Source organism: Primulina eburnea, chromosome 10, assembly GCF_022965805.1.
Source record: "Primulina eburnea isolate SZY01 chromosome 10, ASM2296580v1, whole genome shotgun sequence".
Taxonomy (NCBI): Eukaryota; Viridiplantae; Streptophyta; class Magnoliopsida; order Lamiales; family Gesneriaceae; genus Primulina; species Primulina eburnea.
The window spans coordinates 8,637,008-8,649,471 of NC_133110.1; the positions used below are offsets into that span (position 1 = coordinate 8,637,008).

At 34.3% G+C, this 12,464-nt stretch overlaps 1 protein-coding gene across 1 annotated transcript; it reads right to left on the minus strand.

Moving 5' to 3' along the window:
- Nucleotides 1-5,368: 5,368 nt before the first annotated feature.
- On the minus strand, nucleotides 5,369-7,093 carry LOC140803724 (3-ketoacyl-CoA synthase 12-like). The gene has a single exon (XM_073159615.1). The coding sequence runs from the start codon at nucleotides 7,053-7,055 to the stop codon at nucleotides 5,550-5,552; it is 1,506 nt and encodes a 501-aa protein (XP_073015716.1). The 5' UTR covers nucleotides 7,056-7,093; the 3' UTR covers nucleotides 5,369-5,549.
- Nucleotides 7,094-12,464: the final 5,371 nt, after the last annotated feature.

A 12,464-nucleotide genomic window follows, 5' to 3' on the forward strand; every position in this document is an offset into this window, starting at 1 on the left:
GCCAGGTGAGAAAGTGTTTCTCCGAGTTTCGCCTTTTCGCAGGATTTTGAGATTTGGTCTCAAGGGTAAGCTGTCTCCAAGATTTATTGGTCCATTTGAGATATTGGAAAGCGTGGGAGATTTGGCTTACAGACTTGCATTGCCTCCGTACCTATCAAGTATTCATGATGTGTTCCACGTATCTTTGTTGAGACGATACGTAGCAGATGAGTCTCACATTTTGCATCCCTCTGAAGTTCAACTAAATTCAGATTTGTCTTACGTGGAACGACCAGTGCGGATCCTCGATCGCAAAGATAAGGTGTTGCGGAATAAGATCATTCCTCTTGTCTTAGTTCAGTGGCAGCGCAGAGGCACTGAAGAAACCACTTGGGAGCTAGAAAGTCGTATGCGTTCGGAGCATCCAGAGCTCTTTTGAGTTATGCTTTGTATATGTTTGTGTTTTCAGTTGTAATCGAAATATCAGTTGTATTCAACAACAATTGAGATGTAATAATGATGTTGTTATTTCGTTTTGTTCATCCTCTAAGCCTGATTTCGAGGACGAAATCTTTTAAGGGGAGGAGAATGTAGTAGCCCGAATTCCAAATTGGGTAATTAACGGATTAATGGTGATTAAGAAGGTTTAATGTGTAATTTTGACCGTGGTCATGATCGGACGGACCGAAGATGGTTCGGTAGCACCGAAGAGTTCGGACGATCCGAAGTGGGTTCGGTGGATCCGATCATGAGGTGTCAAGAGTTGATCGACACGTCAGTTTACATGCAAGTTCGGATGATCCGAAGTGTAGGTTCGGTGGATCCGATCATGAGGTGTCAAGAGCCGATGGACACGTAGGAGTTCGGACGTTCCGAAGTGGGTTCGGTGGATCCGAACATAGCCTATAAATAGTGCTCGGATTTTCCTCACTTTGCATTGCAAATTCTTGAGTTGTGTCTCATATTTGAGAAGTTTGGAAGGTTTCTAGGGTTAGTTGTCGGTCGAGCGATAGCCAAGAGCTGCCAGGATTGGTAGCGTAGTGACGCCTGAGTTACGAGGCAATCGACATCAAAGGGCTGTCGACGGACGAAGGTAAACCCTAAACCTTTGGTAGTACTGGTTTTGCTAGTCGAGCATGGTAGTATTGTTCATTGGGTATGCTTTTGATGCGTAGGCTTGTTCTAGACCTGATTAGCGGTGTTGCGTAAGGCTAGGCTTGTTGTGATAGAGGTACGGAAGTACTATCCGAGATATCCTGGTCGAGTATACATCCTTATATGTGTTGCATGATTATGTGGTGCATTGATATATGTCATATGATGCATGCTATTATGTCACGTTTTATGATGCATGTTGCATTTCATGTTGAGCCGTATCTCCTTCGAGATAGCCTTTACTGTTGAGCTGTATCTCTTTCGAGATAAGCTATATCTTGTGGGGCCGCTCAGCCCTGTCTTGTCTTGTGGACGCATGGACACCGAGAGTACACAGTGGCCGACGGGTCCGGAGGGCTTCGGTGATCCGGGACATTTTAGGTCCACGTCTATTCTTGTAGTGGATGCAGTGACCCAGAGGAGTACCGCGCGGCACTATCCACTTGGCGCCTCTAGACTGAGCATTTTGAGATCCTTTGTTACTCCTGTTTCTTGACTACCCTGGTATCATATCATAGCATGTGCATTTCATATAGGCTTGTATACTCATGCTTTTGTACTGGGCGTTCTTATCGCTCACGTCCTCGGTTTTTGTTTATCTTGGACACCCTATTCCCACGGGGCAGGCCTCAGGTTGGATGGCTCGGGAAGAGCAGGAGGAGGACAGTGAGTAGCTGGTTGGTTTAGTTTTCAGTACTATTCTATTCGATATGGTTGTACCGAATATATTTTGAGTTGTTCTGATTTCGATTGGGTTGTATAACTACTGTCATTGGCCATATTTCCGCTGTTATCTCTGATTATTATTAATTAAGTTAATTGCATGCTTAGTTCTTGATTAGTAGGTGATTCTGGAACGGGTCACTACAGTTACTATGGTATCCAAAGTGCTAGAGGGCACAAATATCAACTAGTATTTTTTTTGCTCATGCGATTGATTTTAGTCGCCTCTCACGTTTCCACCAATTTTATTTCTCAAAAACAACCCATCTACCTCCCGAAATAATCATGATCCATAAAAACTATAGAATAAACCTAATTTTTTTAAAAAAATTAACACGGAAAATTATCAAACCAAATAATAAAGCCTGTTTAAATATGTTTTTCTGTTGGGGTAATCGGTTTTCTCGTGTCCAAAATTCAACGGAAGTTTTTAAAATTTTTATTTGATATTCAAATAATATCTTTGGATACTCGTATGGTTTAAACAATAAAAATATTCATAGGACGTTAGTAAATTTACCTTAAGTGAATTTGTCGCTCGGCACCAACTATTTCGGGATTAGCAGATATAACTCTTGTAGCATTTCCTACGAACAATCTTCTTGCACTCATTTAATCAATCCTCCTAATTCTGCCCATGATTGTATCGTTTGTTTCTTTTCTAAATTGCAGTAGAAATTTAGAAGAATTTTTAACATTTGATAGCAAAAACCAAAAACGGCTCAAACCCTAAAAGTTCTAGGGGTGGCCGAAATTTTGAAGCTTGAGGGGAGAGAGCTTTTCGAAAATTGCATGAAGAATGGAGGTTAGGGTTTTGGCCTCTTTACTTAATTACGATTCATTAACCTAATTATCTTAATTATGGGTTAAGGTTTCTTAATTAAACATGATGAGTTAATCAATTGACTAGTCCAACTAGTTTAATTAATTATTATATTAAATTCCATTAAAAAATTTAATTATTTAGCATATTGGTCTTGTAGAGTTGGACTTGTACTCCTACAAGCCCATTATACATACTTCACACTATATTTAATTTAATCTTTTATAAAATCAACCTTTGAGTTTAATATTTTAAATTATCAAATTTTATAAATCCAACTCTTTGAATTTTTTTCTCCAAATTTTAATTATCATAAATCCATTAATGAGTTTACTATCTCATAATTTTATATAAATTTAATTCATTGAATTTATTCTCTCAACGGAAACAAATGATTCAATTCTTGTGTGACTCTCAATGGTTCAAGGATACAGCGTAGTTTCACAATTCTTTGTGATTCATGAAATTTTATTTGATTCGGATTTACCCTAATTTGTCCTATTCCACACTAACATTTGATCATGAAAATGTAAGAAATCATTTTCTGATTAAGCTCACCGAATCATGGTAATAGCGTCTAATAACATTGTCTAATAATTTCCTAGGTATAACTGATAGTGCTTGCAAGAACCAATCGATTATAATTAACGTACAATATGTTCTCTTCATCTCATATATCCCGATCGAATCTGCAACCATTGGTTTATCGAGTGTTGCATATTAGATTCGATAGATATGTGATACAATCATGAAATATTCAGGGGCGGATTTAGTGTAGGGCGAACGGGGGCCACGGCCTCCCCAAAAAAATTTAAAAAAAATTTTTAGCGACGGTTGTGACGGAAACCGTCGCAAAATACGCGACGGTTTTATCAACAACCGTCGCTATATGGCGGCCACGGCCCCCCCAAATATTTAAAAAAATTTTTAGCGACGGTTATATAGAAACTGTCGCGGTTTAGCGACGGTTTTACAAAAACCGTCGCAAATTCCGCGACGGTTTATTGTAACCGTCGCCATATTGCGACGGTTTTAGGGAAAACCGTCGCAAAGATGGCCCCCCCCCAATGCCAAAATCCTAGATCCGCCCCTGGAAATATTCATAGTATCATCGCATACACAACCAGAGAACCCTTGTCTCTAATGTACATCTTACACTCTGACGGGATATTTCATACATTACTATTTCTTTAGATCACATAAGATATCAACATCCGTAGGCGAACGATGAATCCCCGACTACGATGCACTGGCTTCAGGCTTTCTAGTCAAAGACATTTTCATTATTTCAAGTGATTATTGTGTTTTTGGCGTGCAAGTAATTAGCCCGAATTGTACTGAAAAGGATCGAGTCTTAAGCGAGCACGACCTGCCCTCGTCGAATGCCAGACTGGTCTGAACAAAAATTGGTCACATAGGCTCACTCCTCATTCGTTGATTTTAATTCATCTTTATTAATATATGTGCCCATTATGACCTTTCTGGATTTGCCACTTGTAACTTTTGTCGCGTGACTCTTGACATGGTCACAATTAATTTTGTTAAATTACACACAATGTCTTTTGCGATGTTCACGTTGTTCATCAATATCAGGAGACACTCAATTTAAACTATAGCGGTTCGGTTCTATGTTTATATATTGTATTGTGTTTACGATCGTACAATTTTTTATATGATTCGAGCCTTTATTTTTTTTCTGGTTCTCGTCGTTACAGAATTATTATGTTCCTGTTGAATTAGAAATTGTTACAGGCTTTGTAAGTTTAGATTTCTATTCCCACAAAAATAGTCAAATGTTTTTGATTGTTTGATTTCTGTTAATTAAAAAAAAAACAGTTTCAAAATTGCGTTATTCTCTTCTCTTTTTAATCTTTTAATGGTACAAGTTACAGGATTTTACGAACATGTTTGTGTTGGAGAATTAATAAAAATATTTTATAAATCATGTGATTAAATCCATATATCACAACATGTGAGAAATTTATGTCGAATTATCAGAAATAATAAATAATAATAAATATGTACCAGAATCTATTGATTGATCTAGCATTGGAGTTATGGATCTTCAAAAGCAACATAGAATCGACCACCTTATTTTTGTTTTAGATGAGAGAAGGAGAGAGATCTAGCTAGAATATGCGTGCCGTATATATTTCTGTGTCATTCTCTGTGTTTTGAAAACCATAATCTTATATAATTTTAGCAGTCTTTGTCTCATCATAAAAGACTTAATTGGACCGAGTTTATACACATGAGGTAGAACATATCAAATTTTTTAAACTTCAGATCCGAGGGCATAACTTTTATTCTTGCCATATCTCAAATTTATATACATGATTCACAGATACTTTTACACACGGAATAATTCCAAATATTAAGAGTAAAAATCACTGAACAAAATATAATATCTATTATAATAAAATAAGAAAATTAAATTTTATTAAGCTACTTAACTTATTGCTTATACACATAAATCTATAGGACTATATATGTTACTCCCCTAACACTAAATATTACGTGTGATTCTCCTATTGCTAGAAAATGTCGTATTTGTACGTTTGTAAATTAATATAATAAATTGATATATATATGATTTTTTTTTAAATCTTTAATAAATTCGTAGGTTAATTTACCCAAAGTTTGAGTTTTTTTTTTTTTTGCAATAATAACAAAAGGAGAGTTGAGAAAACCGATGACCATTTTATTCTTCTAGGAAAGATATGACAACATTACCATGTCTCATCTAAACATAGAAATGCATATTTTTTCTTGAACTTTTCATCCAAACAACATAAAATTGATGGTAGATAAAATTGATTGAAAAACAAACTCATTAATAAACATACAAATAAATCTGATAGATAAAAATTCAATCTGGTATCTGATAATCCTTGAGCGAAACTGTATCAGCATCTGCATTTCGAAGCCATCCAAACTTCTCCAAGAAGGGATTGTTCAAGTTCTTTGTTGGGTAATTATGGATGAAATTTTCCCACACATTTTTGCCTTCCAAATCTCTCATGACTTCCCAGAGGCAGCTGTTGCATTTAAAACCTGCACCAAAACTTACCATGAAAACCCTGTCACCTTTCTTCAATCTCTTCTTCGCGTCCATGTAAGCTAAAACATACCACAGACTACTCGCCGACGTATTCCCGAATCGATGCAGTGTCATTCTTGCCGGCTCGACGTCAAACTCACTTAGATTAAGACTCTGTCGGATGGCGTCGATTACTGCTTTTCCGCCTGTGTGTAAGCAGAAATGGTCGACCCCCGTCTTGAAATTGATCTGCGGCCTTGCGGACGACGCAGATTTGCTCCATTTTTGCTGCATTTTGGTGGCATATTGCAGCAAAGTGAAGCGAATAAGCTCCCGCAGGGGCAAGATTTTGGGAGCTATGTTTTGTAAGTTCTCTATGAATGCCCGAGTGGCGGCTGAAGGGAGATTCTTACCCAAATAGAAGCCAACGAACCCTTTATCGTCCTCTTTTTGGACGCAGCAGTTGAAGGATTCATCGTTTCCTCCATGATGGGTTCTTACTAAAGATTTGAGCTTGAACATGGCCCTGTGCTTCAATGATGTTTTGTTCGTCAAGATCATCGCACAACCACCTGTTCTAAACAGACAATTTGCTAGAATCATGGACCTCTCGTTTCCGTTGTACCAACTCGAACTCAAAGACTCGGAGGTTAAAACCAGGGCAAGAGTATTTTTCCGGGTTTTGAAAATGTTTTCCACAACATTAATGGACACCAAGCTGGCGCTGCATCCCATCCCAGAAAAATTATAAACCTTGATGTCTTCTCTCATGTTGTAATAATTGATAATCCTAGAAGACAAAGATGGGACCGCGGCGAACATGGATATGTTTACTACAAGTACGTCGATTTCTGAAGGAGAGAAGTTTGTCCTCTTCATAAGTTTGTCGATGCTGTCGTGGAAAAACTCATCCGCTTCAACGATCCCATGGTGTACCGTCGGACATGCCTCCCGGCCTTCGAAAACCATCCTCGGTGCATAAGTTTCCTCACCGATGCCAGAATTTACGATGGCATTTAAGAGGAACTTGTACTCGTCGAGGCCGAGGTTTTTGTTTCTCATGATCACCTCGCCGGAAAATTTCGTGCTCAGCTTCCTGTCATCTGTCGGCATGTAGCACTCGTAGTCCAAAATGTAGCAGTTTTGGTGCATTTTTTTATCAAGATTTTTGTATATCATGTAGAAGAGAGATAGCAGAGGGAGAGAGCAGAAAAAAAGGTGAAGAAGATCCATATCTTCTTTTTCTGTTTGAGGGAACTGCAAGAAGTTAATTGGAGGGAATGAGAGACGTGCAAGGGCAATGTATATATGCTGCTGAGAAATGAAATCAATCATACATATGCATGGTCAGATTTGTGCTGTCTCTGCAAAGTTGTTTGGTTAACGCCTATGTTCGATCAATAATAATTATTACCACTACTCCAACCCATATCCTGATATCTCATTGAATGCGGTTAGTGTTTTGTCAGAAAATGAATTCGTAGGTAGAAATCAAGAGTCATTTATTTCCGTACTTGGAATGGTATACGGGTCATTCTATGCTACCTATTGCTTTTTTACATAAGATGTACCTGCAAAATAAAAAACAAATCATATGAGATCTATTAGTATTTTTTTGTTTTATACTATACAAAATGTTCGAACAGAAGTGTGGATATGACATCGCTACATCACAGTCAAATATATATATATATATATATATATATATATATATATTTTTTTTTTTTTTAATTGTATTGAAGTTTTGAGTTTCGAAATTTTGGTGGGGAAATTATATTCACGTAAATGTATAGAGGAAATTGAAAATTGAGCTGTAGATGGCCTTCATTTGTTCATCTTTTCTACTTGTGGGAAGGGAGAAAGTGGGTGAGAATGACATTAATTTATGCTGTCGAGCAATGCTTCATGAGAAATAAGAAAGAGAGACAGGCTTACGCATACATCTCTTTAATTCATTAAGTACAGAAACTCAAATTCTTGGCAATGGCTTTGTTAAACCAGTCCCCACAATTATTACTGCTATACTTTGTGTCACAAAAATTTCTCTATTTCGTAAAATAACAAAAAAATTGTGTATACAAATCGAATTTTTTTTAAAAAATAATATTTGTGAATGTAATCTCTAAATGATCCCTTGATTATCATCTTCAACGACAATTTCTTGTGAAGTTTGAATTTCTTAAGTATTTGATTTTCGTGGAAGATGGTTTGATATTTCAATATCGTTAATTCGATAGGTCAATGCATTGATATTGAATTAAGTTTCAAAATTTGAGAAGAACGCGATCAACGTGTGGATTGCGTCTTGAAATTTGTTGGTCATGAAAATTGAATTTGAAGATGAATGATTTCGTTGATATTCTTGAATTAGATGAAAAATACGATCTTCTTGAATTTGAATAATTTGTGGTAGACCAGAATGAACGATTTTATTGATTTTCTTGAAGTTGATGAAGAACTAGATCTTCTTGAATTTGATGAAGAACTTGACCTTCTTGAATTTGAATAATTTGAAGAAGAACACGATGAACGTTTTGAATCACGCATTGAACTTCGCTAATCTTCTTGATTTGGATGAAGAACTCGATCTTCTTGAATTTGATGAAGAACACGATTTTTTGAGTTTGAATAATTTGAAGAAGAACACGATGAACGCCTTAAACTTCGCTGATTTTATTGAATTTGAAGAGCTTAAGTTGAGAGAATTTGTGACTTGAATTCTCCTCTACTTCTTTGTCTTTTGTATTGTGTCTCTTCTTTCTTGGTCCTTTGTAGTCGAAGGATGCAAATTATTTCCATTTTCACTTGATGAGGCGTCATATTTTGATTGGCTCTTCATTATTTATTTGGTGATTATTTTCCATTAATCACAAGATTTGATTTCAAATAGAAAAAATATTAGTATTTTCTTCTATTTAGTGCAAGATTGGATTTTTAATATTAAAATATTAATATTTCTTTTATTTAGTACAAGATTGCAATCTTGATTTAAAATCTTGATTTGCTTACAAAATATATTAAAGTATCAATTAATTAACTATTTATTTTTTTGTAGGAATTTAATATCTCAATAAATAGAATTTTTATTGATATTTTGATATTATTTTGTATTTGCCATAATTTAATGAGTCAAAAAATTTAATTTTCTACAAATGCCTCATCGGAACTTATTCACGAATCGATTTTTTTAGCAAACAAGTCACGAAAATTTCCCTCCTCGATTGTACAAATGCCCATCGGTGGAGTATTAAGGAATCCGTCTTTTATATGGGTAATTCACCTTTCGACTGATCTTTATGGAACGCCAGACGTTATTTGATTTCATTATCCTGCCTTTTTTTATTCTTGATGAGGTTAATCTTCTTCGATTTTTGTATTTTTAGTCTCAAAAGTATTTGAAACATTGATGCCATGTAGAAGGAAAAACCCTATTTCCATGAAGCCATGGTCGACCGAGCAACATGTTGTAGGATTTTTTGGCATCTATGACATGAAATAATGCATTCGATGACATGTTTTCCATAATTCTAATTTTATGGCCCCAAAAGCCATTTGCCTTTCTTGATTGAATCCTTGGATCATAAGACGACTATTTGCAAGTTCCTTCATGGAAATGTTCATTTCTTTCATTGTACACAAGGGAATGATATGGACTACTGAACCTCCATCAACCAATATCTTATTCACTTTTTTTATCATGACTATATACTGTGAAGAATAGTGGACGATTGTGAAATCTGGAAATGAATGATCTTCGTCAGTAAATGCCAAGGTCATTTGCAATCGGTGGTATTTGCAATATTTTGGATCATCTACTCGCTCAGCTTCTTCCGGATGCTTCATTTCCGGCAACTCGATCAAGTTTGATTTAACCAAATCATCAAAAATTCCATAAACATCATAATCAAGAAAATGATATCGCTTTACTTGCATCTCTTTAAAGTCAATCTTCTCTACTCTATTTCTTGCAAGATTTCTTTCTTTGGGTTGTTTTTATCACTTGTGCTTCCTTTTACCTTGACAAGTGTTATATTAATTGTCATAGATTCTTTGGTCAAGGTCTTGGTGGAAGACTTTCTTCCTTCCTTTGAACGTTATATTTATTTAGTGAAGGGAAATATTATTTCCAATTTTAATTAATATATGTTATTGATTTAAATTATTTCCCTAATATTATGTTGCCTTGTTGATCTAATTGAGTTTCATATTTAACACGATTTTGCCTTTCTTAGATAATGAGATATTAATTCAAATATATTCAAAGATTTGTTATTTGTAATAGTAAATTGATGAGATATGGTATTAGGGATTTAAAAAAATTTATTCCTAATAAAACTCTTACTTTCCTTGTGGTTTAGGTTTCCTTGTGGAGATAGGATTCCTCATATATAAATAAGAGGTCAAGCACATAGATGATGGTTGCTTCGATATTCAACATACATACATACTTGTAGTGAAGATTTTCTGAGCGTTAAAATCCTCGAAGCCGTCGCTGGTTGAAGAGTGGTGATCACGTGTTGCCGTGCATGTTGGGAACATCTCCAGACAACATCTGTGCAGAAGTTGACTGAAGATTGTTTTTCGTGGATTCTCTTTTTGATTCACGTTTCGCTTTCTTGTTTTAGTTTTTATCCTGGTTATTTGTTTTTAGAAATCATTTGTTTCCTCAACTTGTTGACGAAATTGATTTTAGTGACAATCACTATTGATAGGTTTTTGTGTAAACATCGTGGTTTTCTAGTGATTAATTTTTGTCATAAGGCACCACACAAGTATTTATACTTGTGCATATTTAATCTTGTCCATCTGTTTATTTAAAGTGAATTTGTGTTACAAAATATAATATTCCGCTGCATGTTGTCCGAGATGTTGTAACATCTGGCACAATATTTAATTCTGATAAACCATGAATTTACTATTTTAAATCAAATTCTGATATTTTCATTATTTTTGATATCTGTCGGACAAAATAATCCTAACATTTAGTTCTATGATGTTCTTGAACCGGAGGCCCATATGTTCCACTTGCAACCATGCTCAGCTCCATATCATGATTCTTTTCATTTTCACTTGATAAGGTGTCATAATTTGATTGACTCCTCGTGATTTATTTGGTGATTACTTTCCGTTAATAACTAGATTTAATTTCAAATAATAAAAATATTATTATTTTCTTCCATTGAGTGTAAGATTGGATTTTTAATACTATAATATTAATATTTCTTCTATTCAGTACAAGATTGCAATATTGATTTGGGCACAATATATTAAACTAACAATTCATTAACTATTTATGTTTCCTAAGAATTTAATATCCCAATAAATAGATTTTTTTATTAATATTTAATATTATTTTGTATTTGTCATAATTTAATAGGTCAACAAATTTAATTGTCTATACTTGGTTCTATAACTCGTCAACATGGGCATGTCATATATGGCTTCAACATGACAAGCACTTAGAATTCATGACAATTTGTCTCTCCAAAGTCAAAACATTTATTTCAAGATAATAATACCACAAATCTCTAAATATACTCTCCATAGCTTGTTATGAGAACTTAATTTTTTTCTTTTGGGAAAAAAAAAAACTCTTAATTTATCTTTAATTCGAGTTAAAAACATTTCTAAAACTAAAAATACGATTTAATAACTAGGAATTAAAATGACATCTTTTAAATAACTGTGGCAAAAATCAAATAAAAGGGAAGAAAAAAGGGTAATTTGGATGGAACGGTTGGAAGATATGCAGATGCGGTGGGGTTTAGTCTTAAATTTTCTTGGAGTTGTAACGTTTGGATATTCTTCTACATCAACATGTGCATTGAACTAATACCGTAGGACCCCAACACCTGCTTGCCTGGAATCACATTCTTCAGATGAAAATTTTAACATAACTTTTAATAAATGATTATTTTGACTTACAGTAACGCAAGTATATAATATCTTTGACATATACAAAATATGAGAAGAATATAATACTACAGTCAGATCTAGTAATTCTACGGTCTCTTGGTCAAAAATGAGGAGTGGCCTAAGCGGCAATGTTTTCAAAACTCCACAGATGAACGAACCGATCTGCTTTAAACTATTGGTTCAATTGGTTTGACCGATTCAATTAGGAGGAGACGATATCACGAATCTTTATCTGTGAGACGAGTCAACCCTACCGATAATCAGAATAAAAAATAAAACTCTTAGCATAAAAAGTAATATTTTTTCATGGATTAACCAAGTAAGAAATCTGTATCACAAAATACGACTCGTGAGACCGTTTCACACAAGTTTTTGCCTCTAATTAGAAGGTCGAATCAGAATAATATTGTATCATATAAAATAATAATATAATATATTAAATTATATATTTTAAATTCTAAAAATATTAAATATATATAAATAATAAAAATATATTTATCAAATTTTGAAAAATCAAATAGGCTCTAATATTCATATAATAATATTTTTAGAAAAATTCAAAATCAAAATAAATTTAAAAAAATATTAAAAATAAATTAAAAATGTTAAAAAAATATTGAACTGTCCAACAGATTTTTAATTGATTCATTAGTCTGATACCGATCTGACTTATTTTGACCGATTTGATCAATAAAATGGTTTTTTTATTAGGTCTTCTGTTAGACTGTTTCACGAATCTTTATCTGTGAGACGTGTCAACTCTACCGATATTCACAATAAAAAGTAATACTCTTAGCATAAAAAGTAATACTTTTTCATTGATGACTC